The sequence below is a fragment of the Meles meles genome, chromosome 1 (genome assembly GCF_922984935.1).
Source record: "Meles meles chromosome 1, mMelMel3.1 paternal haplotype, whole genome shotgun sequence".
In the NCBI taxonomy this organism is placed as follows: domain Eukaryota; kingdom Metazoa; phylum Chordata; class Mammalia; order Carnivora; family Mustelidae; genus Meles; species Meles meles.
In genome coordinates, this window is record NC_060066.1 from 91,541,437 (window position 1) to 91,554,335 (window position 12,899).

The 12,899-nt window shown below is 41.1% G+C and overlaps 1 protein-coding gene across 4 annotated transcripts in view; it reads left to right on the top strand.

Annotated features, from left to right (window-relative positions):
- Positions 1–12,899, top strand: part of ASPH (aspartate beta-hydroxylase) — a 222,553-nt gene that overhangs the window by 95,269 nt on the left and 114,385 nt on the right. For all 4 annotated transcript variants that reach the window (XM_045998610.1, XM_045998609.1, XM_045998611.1 and 1 more), the window contains one exon: positions 6,119–6,160. In XM_045998610.1, the coding sequence (XP_045854566.1) occupies positions 6,119–6,160 (42 nt within the window). The remainder of the gene's footprint in view (positions 1–6,118; positions 6,161–12,899) is intronic.

Genomic DNA, 12,899 nt, shown 5'->3' on the forward strand with positions numbered 1-12,899 from the left:
AGTTTGGAATGAGAAAGTTTGTGCAAAAAATTTGGACAAGAATGACTTTGACAGTATACTTCTTTTTTTTGCCTGATCATTTGTATTGTCAGTAACATTAAAAACTGACATATGATTATATTAGTGTATTTTAACTGCAACTTACAGAATCTAGTTGCTCCTTGGAAATCCTTCCTATATTTGTTTTTCAAATACCATGCTAGATTTTTTTTTTCCTCTGTTACATTTCTTACTAATATAGTGAAAATACTGACGGGAGAAAGAGAGTTAATGCTTGTATTTCTCAAAAGATTGAAATTCTTAAATTTAGTTGTTAATTCTCAGATTCTCTAAGAAGCTTAAGTTTTCATCAGCTGCTTTGCAAATAATTCCCAGGGACTTCTCTGGGTAGTTAATCACTGTTGAAGGAGTTGCCCATAAAAACAACAATAATGCATAAAAAGCATTTACTTCTGTTGGTGGGTGTTTTGTTTTGTTTTGTTTTGTTTTCTTAAAGTAGAGTGAGAATGAAGCAGTTTCACAGTCTGTGTCTGGTTGGTCCTTTAATTTAGATTTCCCCTTATTTTTGCAGATACTTAAAGCTGCAGAAAGACTGCCCCCACTACCACAGGAGGACCAGCCTAAGCATACGCTCCAAAAGATGGCTGTGATAGATCTTGTGACATAATTACTGAGCAGACCAAGATCTTTGGGAATGAACACTAAAGATGTTTCCAATCAATTGTAGTCCACTGGCATTTTAGTGTTTTTTTGTTTTTGTTTTTAGAAACAGAAATTACATTGTTACACTCCTGCATGTCTGTTTTCGATAGCATTAGTGGATCCTTTGGGTTTTCTCTTCTCTTCCTTTTTGTGACACAGCTTCAGATCTTACCTACATTTATGTGTGGTGTTCAGGTAACAGTTGATTACAGTGACGATGTAGCGACAATTGTCTTGGCAGGGTTTCGTATATATATGGCTAGTGATTACCCCCACGTCTGTCGGACTGACCTGTGTCATCTGCGTTAAGTGTGATCTCAAAGCCATGAAGAGTGCCCCGCGCTTGCACTCTGAAGAACACTACTAATGGTCACTATTAGCTGTGAAGATTAGATTTGTATATATCTGCACTGATGCCCTCATAGGACATTTCTACCTTAGCTTGGAGTATTCAGGGTAAAACTCCAATTTGGAGGTTCGCAGCCGTTAGCTCATTGATTAGGAAAATTGAATATTTTGGTGAAAGTCTTAAGTTATCCTGGTTAATTTATTTTTTAAATTGAGGGGGAACAATGAAAATTCCTTGCTAGGATATAGGCAAAAGGAATGGCCTGCTCTGTCATGCAGAAACTCTCTTGGGCACCTCGGATCAGGCATATAATAGCTTTGTCCCTTCGGCATTTGTTTAAATTTTAGAAAACCTGTATAAAGTACTGGTGTGCATCTTAAAGGTTACTCTGCCTTTTGCTGATTAAGGTATGCCCTCCCAACACTGAAGGCGGCACTGTGATCTTACCAGAGAACGAGGCCTCTAGCTGGGTTGATGTAGGACTTTGTGTGAGAAGTGCCCGCACAGCCACGTTGCCTGCTGCTGTTTGCGACATATGAGCCTTTTCTTTCTGCCTTGAAGAGTTTCCTCTACTTTTAATGTGGTTTATTTTGGCTCGGACATAGTTGCTGTGATGAAAATACTCATTTGTTAGAAAAGAAGGTAGTGACATCATTTTGAAAGGACCATGAGCTATTAAAAAAAAAAAAAAAATAGCCATAAGAAGTAATTTCATTTCCATGTCAGAGTTAGCTTTTGATAATGTTAACATTGTTTTAAAATAAGATGACTTTTCTTTCCCCCCTGCTTTTAGGGTCACAATCAAAGAGATTTTATATTTTTATCATTATAGATCATAGTTACAATGTAGTGAGTTATGCATGCTGATCCAGTGTGTGGTGAAATCCAGAAGATTGAGTTACTAAGAAAAGCAATAATTTTCTAAAGCTGTGATATAGGTAATACAGAGTTGCTACTCTAATTCTAATAAAGCTCTTAATTCATAATATGAATTATAGAACACTACTTTTTATAAAGCCTTATTTTTTTTAGGGAGACGTAGGAGTGACATAGACCTGATAAATGAGTAAAATTTTGCTGGATTTTTGTAGATAATCATCTCTAGAACTCTGGAAACTGAGGATTCATTATGCTGTGGTCAACTTCCTAAATACTTTCTAATTCCATATACCTGAATTAATGAGCCTTGTCTTCAACTATGTGCCACACTGGGCAATATCAATGGATTTTTCTAAGAATAATGTAAATGTCTTCTGTTTAATGTAATTTGAGTGCAATAAAATGCAGAATTCTTCTCTATATTGTCATTATTTTGAATTATTATTTTATTATGTAACAAAAATCAGTTCATTTTCTACTTAACTAGTGTATTGGAATATTATGGTATCTTTTTGATGACTGAAATCACGAAGGTGTACCTTCAATCCTTTTTGAACCTATTTCTGATAGGTGATGTTTATTTTGTTTAACGTTGGCTCTGATGCTGCATTGCCAGGGGCTGGATTAAAATGAAGTAGCCTCTGCATCCCTCCTTTGGGGGTTTTTGTTTAGCACCTAGAAGTTCTGGTAATTCCCCAGCGAGGCAAGCCACCCCCCCCCACACAACCTCTTGCTCCCCCATGACCATAGTACCACGCGTTCGTGAACTCCATCGTAGCTGAGAAGACCAAACAGTCTGAGCAGGTAGAAGGGCCGGAGAGGGTACAGGCAGTTGTCTTTCGATCTTCACTGTTGGGGCAGAAAAGGAGAACTAGACAAGTAGGGAAGAAGCCTCTGGGTTCCGGAAAGTGTTGTTTTCTCCTCCAGCATGCCCAGAAGAAACCAAAATAAAGACTTCAGACTCAGGAGAAACAGATCCACTTTTATCAACTGCATTTCCCCTGCTAAGTGCTTTGTGAGTGTTGGGGATTGCATTTTTCCCAGCAGAGAGGGCTTATCCCTGCTTACAGATAAGGAAACTGAGGGGCAGAGGGCCGAAAGGCCTGCCAACCATGGTCCTTCATGGTGAGCACATGGGCAGCAGGTGGAAGGTGGAAACAGTTGGAGGGAGGCCCGAATGCAGGTGGGAGAGCAGGTTGGAGACCAAGGAGTAATGGTGGTGAGAGCAGGGCTGACCTCAGAAAGTACTGGCAGAGACACAGAGAAGGGCCGGGAAAGCTGTGACTGGCCGAGTGGGCCAGCGCTGGGGAAGCAGAGTCCTAGAGAGTCATCAATGCCAGTGAGACGAGATACTAGTGAAAACAACTAGGCCTTAATGGAAATTAGCTTTGGACATATTTGAGGTCCAAGAAAACAGGTCAGTAATCGGAGAAGCAGAGTTGCCGAACAGCCTAGAGTTCAGGGTATTTGAATTCACAAAGGCAATTTTCTTTAATAGTGTATGATCATTTTTGAACGATTCAGATCCCATTCTTTTTAGTAAGGTTTCCCTTATTCTGAAAGGGGAAGAAAGTCAGTGTAGTTAGAGATTGCATCACGTCTTCTCGGATACAAGTGCATAGTAAACACTATGAGTTACATGTGAACTTGGACATGGGTAATTTTCAGAATTGGGCTGAGCATACAGCTCCCTTTAACTTAGAGACGTCCCATCATTGGACCATACAGAGTGTGATTGAATTATTATTATAGAGGATACTTTCTAAATCAGTCTTACCGGCTCTGTGACCTTTGGCAAGATTCCTGATCCTCTTGAAGCCTGCCTTTCCTTATCTATACAATTAAAACTACTTCCCAGGGTGGGAGGGAGTTGATGGGATTGATGGGATCATCTGCAGTGAGTGCTTAAAACAATGCCTGGGACACAGTAAGCATCCAGTAAGTCCTTTTCCTCCGGGGCACAGCGGGTCCACTGGGGCCTCCCAGGGAAGCGTGTGTGCAGAGACTGAAGTAGAGCAGAGCAACACTTCACTTGTTAGCGCTGTGGAACACTAGTGAGGGACGCTGGATCTCTGTGAAAACGCCTTTACCTACTGAAAATCAGAGGGCCCAAGATGCCTGCCTTGCACATTTCCCCATATCCAAACATGAGTCACAGATGTCCCCATGCTGATGTGGGGTGAGGGACAGAACAGGATGTGAGAGAGAGCTTTTCCCCAGAGCTGGGGAAGTTTGGGTTAGACCTTCTTCGTCAGGTTCATCGCCCTATCCTGAATACTGCTTTGGAGGAGGAAGAAGGATGGCGGCCTTGTTCCTGGGAGCTCGCCTTGCCGGGGGCCCTCCCACACCTATATAAAATGTGATCCATTCAAACCACTCCTTGTTTCTCCCCTGGGGGCAGAAGATGCGTGGAGAGCTCTAAACTCCTCTTCAAGCACCACCTGTTTAATCCGGTTAGCAACTTGCATTTCGTGCTTGTGTTTTCAAGTTACACTGGCCCCGTGCCAGTGCCAGGTGACGGATTACTGGAGGACCAAGCGGGTCACAGCCTTCCTGCAGGCACTGCTGGTAGCGCTGGAAGGACTCCTGGAGGAACAGGATTGTTTGTTGTTGTTTTCCTCAATCCTCTGTCCTTGACGCCTGCCAGAGTGCATCCTATGAAATGACGTACTGCCTAGCTTTTTGATAAAGGAGGTTATGGTTAATAAGATCAGAAATTCTGGGACATTCAACAGAGATCTAGAATGGCTTTGTTTCTGTTTTTAAATATCCCTTGTAACTCCTGCAGTGCTGGCAGGAAGGGTGGGCAGTCAGCTTGATAAAACCCACCCTTTGCAGGAGGCAAAGGCTACAGGACCCTATCCTGTTTCTCTTTCTGGAGCCAAGGGGAAGGGTGCTGGGGGAGGATTATCTGCTTTGGAAGGATGTTATGACTGACCTTGATACAGTGGGCACTCGACTTTCTCAGCCTCAGCTTCCGCCTTTGCACAAAGGGAGGTAGACCTCTCCAAAGGGTGGCAAGAGGCAGGCATGATGTGCTTCCACCAAGCCCAGCATGCGGTAGCTTTCAGAGGTCATTCCCTTCGTCTCCATTAGTTTCTTGAAAATGCTGGACCTATAAAAAAATCCTTGTCTTGGAAGCCTGCCTCAGATTTACTTGTCACTTCCCCAAAATGAAATGCTTGATATGATCAATGGAGGAAACTGGGGAGCAACAAAATCAAGTGTTCTGTGGTCGTATCCCTGATCTGACCCCACAGCCCAGTCTACTATGAGGGAGGAACTGAGTCTGAGTCTCCCAACTCTGCCCTATCCTGACTCCCACACATATGCCTATACACGTGTTCTAGAAATACACAAAGCTAGGTAAGTACCTACGGGAACTGTAATCAACTGGTCTACCTTGAAATTTAGCTAGACCCCCAACTTATATGAAACATAGGCCATATCTAAGATAGTACAGAAATGAAGTTATAAATAAAGTGAATGGTCAGGTCATGTACCATAGTTTTCCATGTAGGGTGGACATTATTTGACTGGTCCAGGTTCTGGGTGGGTTTCACTGCATTCAGTCCCATTCGTGGGAGAGACCATCTGACTGTGGTTAACTTAGTGAGAGGCTGACACGGGTGGGCTGTCTGGCCCATCGCGGCTCCTCAGCACCTGGGCTCAGTGCGGGCACCCTTAGTGGTCCACCTGTGTGTGTGTGAAGTCCTTAGGGAAGCGAGACTGCTGTCACCCCAGTGAGGGGGACATGTGGCATTTCTTTAAAGCACACGGTGACTATTATAAAGTTGTCTTCTGGTTTTAGGGCACAGTATAAATATTGAGCAAGCTTTGATGAGGGCTTCTCTCCACTCCAGTTTGCCTTTACCCCACAGAGGCATTTAGAATCGGTGGAGCTGACCCACAGCCACTTTTTCCCTGTAGATGAGGAATACTTAACCTGATGCCTCATATCTAGTGACTGCCCAGTGACTTTTCTAAGTTAAGTCGAATGAGTCTAATCTTAATATTTTGTAACAAATTTTCATGTGTAAAGAATTCAGGGTTTAGGAACATGGAATTCTATGCCCAGAAATATTTTTCTTGAATTATATTTATTTGAATTCATTTAAATATGGTCCTATATTTTGAGAAAAATGGTGCCTTTCACGATACTTATTTTGTTTTGTCTTTACTTTTCAGAAACAAATAGAAAAACAGGCGATCCAGAAATAAAAGAAAAAGGTGAGATCATCAAATAAACTGCCTTTCAGATATATATAGGAAGAAAATCATTGTACTACTCATGAATAATATGGTGATTTTATTTTATATCATCAGTTAAATTGCCTCTGGGCTTATTATTTTAATGGTTTTATCAATAAATACTTATTAATATTTACATAAACATTAAAAGCCAAAGAGATTCCCTGGCTTCTGTTCCTGGTTTTGCCGTTCACTATATGTGGTCTGAGAATTCCTTGCCCTCTGTGCCTCAGTTTCTTCTCTGATATGGGAATAAAATAGTACCAAATTCAGAAACCAAAAGACTCCTGTTTCTACAAAGGGAATTAAATGAAAATATGTGTAAAGTACGTAAAGCAATGTATAGCACAGGGAAAGTACTTAGCAAATGTTAAATATTGTTTTTGTTAACATCTCTGCCAGGAATAGAGATCCAGAGATTACTAGAACATGTTCTTTTTTTATAAGAAACTCTGAATTGTTGGAAGGACATGCAAACGAGGTTATATCCATTTAGAAAGAATCGGTTTCTGCTTTCCCACAGTTGATTACAACCCAGTTCTAATAAATAACCCGGTAGAATTTTAAGTCAGCTCTTACAAAGGTTCCTTAGCTTACTCAGAGTGAGGAAATAAGTTAAAAAATTATATAAATGGTATGGGATAATGCTTTTTTTTCATATTCCACTTCTCTTTGTTCTTTCCAATCCTTGAGATTTTTAAGTATTTAATTCAAGTTAGACAATAAGAATCTCTAAATAGTAAGTAAGGCTACTAATTTTATCCATCACAAATTTTTTTTGCATCATTTAATTAATTAATTTTCTCATCATAATAAATGTGTTCTTTAATCCCCAACCTCGCCCACCTTCGGTTTATTCTCTATAGTTAACAGTCTGTTCCTTGGTTTGTGTGTCTATTTTTTCTGCCTTACTCATTGGTTCTGTTTCTTTAATCCCACACATGAGTGAGCTCATATGGTATTTGTTTTCTCTGACTGACTTATTTCACTTAACATCCATTATACTACCTAGCTCTATCCATGTTGTTGCAAATGGTAAGGTTTCGTTCTTTTTTATGGCTGAATACTATTCCATCATGTATGTACACCACATCTCCTTTATTTATGTGTCTATTGATGGACTCTTGGGCTGCTTCCATGTTTTAGCTATTATAAATAATGCTGCTATAAACATAGGGGTGCATGTATCTCTTTGAATTAGTGTTTTTGTATTTTGGGGGTAAATACCCAGTAGTGTGATTACGGGATCATAGAATAGTTCTATTTGCTTATAATATCATTTGAATGATAAAATCTTTAAACATTACAATTTCAGAAGAGCCTTTAAGTGATGAAAGCAATGTCTACATTTGAGAAAATATAATAGTATGTAATGTTATAATATACATAGTGTACATGGTCTCAGTGTATAATTACTTGATAAGCATGCAGAGTTGCTGACCTCTGGCTGTAATTTTGTAGCCCTTACGCTGGGAACTAGGCATCTAGCCATGCATTTTTTTCCCCTGACTAGTTGTATTTAATTTTTTTATGAAAGCAATCCCAAGATACAGTTTTAAAATATGACTTCTAATGAAAAACAGCAGTCTTCTACATCCCTTCTCCCTGTCTAAGAGTCCCATCCCTGACTTCCGTTTAGCTGTTTCTTCTAGTTTCTACTTAGCACATTTCTAAGTAGCTACTTGTGCAAGTTTCTCGTCAGTGTTAGAAGTTGTTGGTTGACTTTTCTACATAGATGACTGGAATTTAGCTCAGTCATGACCAAGTTCTCCATGCTGCCCCACCTTCCTGATCTTCTGTGACATCATGATGTACTCTGATCTTGATAAGTAAGTAGCCACCTTCTCCCTAGTTTTGTTTCCTACGATTTCAATGACCTGCAGTCAGATGTGATCAGGAAGCAGATGATCTTGTTTCTGACATAGTCAGAAGATCAGTAGTAGCCTAATGCTTCGCCATAATGTCTGTGTCCTTCCCCTCACTTCATCGCATCGCAGAGGCGTTTTTCTTATCTCACATCATCATGAGAAGGGTGAGTGCAGGGCAGTAAGATATTTTGAGAGAGAGAGAGAGAGAGGCCACATTCATATAACTTTTATGACACTACATTATTGTACTTGTTCTATTTTATTATTAATCATAATAATGAGTCATCTCTTACTGTGCCTAATTTATAAATTTAACTTTATCATAGGTGTGTGGGTATAGGAAAAAAAACATAGTATACATAGGGTTTGGTGCTGTCTGTGGTTTCTGGCATCCCCTGGGAGTTTTGGAATGTGTCCCCTGCAAATAAGGAGGGACAACTGTGTGAAGGAGAAAACAAAGCAAGGAGGAGGATATCATCAGCTTTTGCTAGAACTGATCCCTTTCTCGATTCCAGAATGCTTCCTTCCCTTGGCTTGCTGGTTACCACATCTTCTTGGTCTTTCCCCTACTCTCTGCTGTGTGTGCTTTTTCTCAGCCTCTTTGGATGGCTGTTCCTCATCTCCCTGGCTGTCTAGCACTCAAGTGCCCCAGGACTTAGTCCTCAGAGCATTTCTCTATCTGCACACACTTCCTCAGTGATCTTACCTAATCTCCTTGCTTTAAATAACTGTCTGCCAACGATGACCACACTTGCCTGCAGCCTGGGTCTCTTCCCTGGTTTCTAGACTGAGGTGTCCAGCCGTTGCCCAGTGTCTGCTGGAGAACCTCATTTAGACATCTGATAATCACTTCAAACTTGTGTGGACTGAACTCCTGACTGTCTCCCTTGAAACCTCCTCCTCCTACGAAACGTCTCTTTCATGTCTTCCTAAATTTACCTCAGTAAGTCCTGTCAGTCCTCTCCCCACAATATATTCAGAATTCCACTGTTTCCTGCCTCCAGTAGCCACCACCACCTAGCGCCCAGCTACTGCAGTCTCTTGCCAGCATTATTCCAGTTGCCGCCTAACTGGTCTTCCCGTGTCTACCTTTGCCTCTATAATCTTTCTCAATACACGAGCCGCAGTTACCCCTTTAAAACCTAAGCTGTGTCATGTTGCCCACTGTCTCCAGCATCTTCATAGCTCCATCAAAATCAAAGTCCTTTGCAGTACAAGCCCTCATAAAATCCATTCTCCCTTCTCCGTCTTCTCTTGGTTTCCTCCCCAACATCACATCCTATAATACTCTCTCTCCTTTGCTCACTCTACTCTAGCTATATGGACTTCCCTACCAAGCACTCATGGGATCCAGAGCCTTTGCACTGACCGTTCCCTCCAGCTAACTCTTCTCCCACAGAAACCACACGGCCTGCCATAGTCTTTGCTCGACTGTGACGTCCTTAGCGAACATCCCCAACCTTATTTCAGGTTAAAGCCCCCTTACTTTCCAAAACCCTGTTCCCTTGCTTTGTTTTCTCTATAACACCATGTGATGATATTTAGTTTAATTCTTTGGTATTCTTTAGTTTAGTTTAATTCTTTGGAAACTGGAATCCAGTTTCCATGAAGACACATTTTTGTCCTGCTAACTGCTGCGCTTACAGTGGACACTTAGTATTTGTTCACTGAATTTCTATTATGTTTTAATTTTGAAGGATACAGACGTTCTTAAAGTAAGAACCAGACCCAGATAGAGCTCTTAGGATGGAAATCTATGGGAAACCCAAAGCTTGAGTCAGTGACACTGGGATAAGAAGACAGCTGTTGTCATCCTTAAAGAAACCGGAGTGATTACATGGTCCCATCGTGACCTCCTATGTCAGACGTCAGTGGTTGCCTGGATCGTCATACCCATGCTGTTTGGAGCACAAAACTGACAAGTGTTCAAAGTGCTAGATACACTTTCATGTTCAGTTTCTTTATCCAGACACAAGGATCATGATTCTTAATGCCTCACAGGATATACTTCAAAACAGAAGATAAAATGAAACTACTTATAAATCATAAATGCAGTCTGCTACTACTATTACTATCCAAATACCTGCAATCCAGGTTGCTTTGATTAACAGTGAAGTTGGTTAATTTGGGGGTGAATGATCGGTGTGCCAGTTTTAAGATATAGTTAAAACAGTTCTTTTAAAAGATCCATATGTACAGTCATAATCAGGTCTAAAAGTAAAGGTATTTTTAGCCCCCAAAGTACAACACATATAATTAAAGAATAAAGGGTGGGGTTTTTTATTTTTTTTCTTAGGTTGTATAAATTTAGCTGTACAAAAAACTCACGAAAATGATTCACAACATTTCGTTGGCCTTGGGCCAATGACCATGTCTTGTCGTGGCTCCAAGGCAGAGACCACAGAGGTAGGACCAAGGCTGCTTTTGGAACCATGTTAGCCCACGTCTCACTTGGTGATCCCAGAGACTAACCCCAAGTTAAAGGAGAAAGGAGATAAAACAAATCCTCTTTGTCCTTTATTCTGTTTTCCTGTCCTGTATTGGTTAGGGAAATAAACACTCTTAAGGAAAATCCTGCTTTCTTAACAACACCCTATTTTTACCCTCCTCCTATGTCTTCAGTGGTTGAGTTGGATTTAGACCTTCCTTACAAATCACACATTCCCATTATAATTAAGCACAGTTATATGTAATTTTTAAACATCTCAAATTTTAGTGCCTTAAATAAGATAGGAGTTTATTTCTTATCCACATAAATAACCCAGGACCAATTTAATGGCTCATTATGGACGTAGATCCTCTCTTGCCACTCTGCTGTCCTTAGTCTGTAACCTCATGTTTCAAAAGGGCCATTGAAGTGCCAGCCATTATTACCATATCCAGATAACATGAAGGAAGTAGAAAGAAGGAGTAAATTTCTTAGGAGAACTACATTTAACTGATAGAACATTAGTAAAGCTAAAATTCAGGGTTCTGGTTCTACAGAGGAAAAGAACATCAAATATTGAGAGGAAGAAGCGATGAGCAGTCTTGAACATGTAGTATTTTACCCTTGTTACCAAGGTATACTCTACCACCATATTTTAGGGAAATGGCTACTGCTCTATGCTAAAAGTTTCAATAAATCATCAGAATGTTAAAAAAAAAACTACCAGTTTTTCATCATTCACAAAAACATACATGAATTTATTTATCCACTTAAATATTTGCATGCCTACCTACTGCATGCCAGATACTGTTGTTGTAGGCAAGTGGATGCAGGTGAGAATAAGACAGACAAAATTCTATCTTTCATGGAGCTCATATCCCAGTCGGGAATCCAACAACACACAGAGAATCTGAAACAGTGATAGTGCTCTAAAGGATACGGAGCCGGAGAGTATGCTGGCAGGAGGTGGGGAGGGAAGGAGAGACTATCTATGGGAAAGTTAGGGATACTATCAAGGCAACTGTGTGAATGCTGAGCTAGGAGCACATGGAGAAGAGGAAGTGCCTATGCAAAGGTCCTGAGGCAGGACAGCCAAGCCTGAGCACCTAGAGCACCCCAACCAAGCTGAGGGTATATATCATGCAGTCAGAGAGAAATTCAGGGGCCAGGCTGTGGCAGGGGATCTGACATTTTCCTTTATGTAGTTGGATGTCCTATCCAGGCCATGAGAATGTCTGCAAGTCAGTCTTTCTCATTCACCCACTGACTTGTTTGCTCTTGAGAAGTCTACCTCAGTGCTTCTGACAAAGGTAGATACAGGGGGAGGGTGGACTCTGGACATTGGTGCTTGCAGATAGTGAACACACGCAAGCCCTACCCCCACTGCTGCTCACAGTGGTGCTGCTCCTTCTTCAGAGGCTGCATTTTGTCCTCAGGGAGCTGCGCCTCCTTCCTCACTGCCCACCATACTCTGTAGGGATTTGTCCTCCAGGCTTCTGATCCCAAGGGGACTTGTCCAGTGTGGTGGGTGCTGGGCTCTCTGGGCTGTTTCTTCAGAGAATCTGTGGAGAGAATCCTTGGGTCAGCTTTGCCTGCTTGGGTCATCACACTCCCATAGTAGGAAACTGGCAGTTTCTAGCAGTACCAATCAACAGATGTTTGTCTCTGAAATATTTTACTGAGTGTGAAATGCAGGAATAGTCTTAGAATTGCCCCAGAATCATTGAAAATCCATTGACATTCATTGTCTGCTTTGGGAATCCCATCCTCTTTTTTACTCAGATTTGTAGGGTGCTGTTAACTGTGGGGAAGAAGGAAGAGGAAATAGTCCATTTTTGGAACATGTAGTGAAAACATGGAATGTGTTTTAATCGTCAGACTTCAGTTTCATAATAATAGTAGTGGAGTTGTTTTTTGTTTGTTTGGGCCATTCCGAGTTTGTCTCAGGATGAAATATCAGGCTGCCAGATTCTCTGCTTGTGGTGATCTCCCCTCAAGCGTATTGTTGAGGAACTGCTGTGAGAGCAGATTTTGCTTTTACTTAGAACTGATAATTCTATGTTCTTTCCTTTTAGAGAGTTATGGGTTTGAAATAGGGTTTATTCCAAAACAGGCCCTATTTGCCAGATTCTGAAATTGAATCAGATTCTGTTTGTTTTAGATACGGTTGCTATATCTGTTTCTCCCCACTGGATGTCATCTTTTCCCCACATATTCCATCTTCCACAACCACAAAATGCATGAACTACAAAGCAGTGGCAGCAAAAACAATTTAATGGATGTCAACTCAAACAGTCACTTTTATTCATCCATTTATTGAGTACATTCTGGGCACCAACTATGTGCCAGGCCCTGTTGTACGCACCGGGACTAACACAGTCAATAAAAATAAAGTCCCAGTTCTCCTGGTGCTTGTTATTTA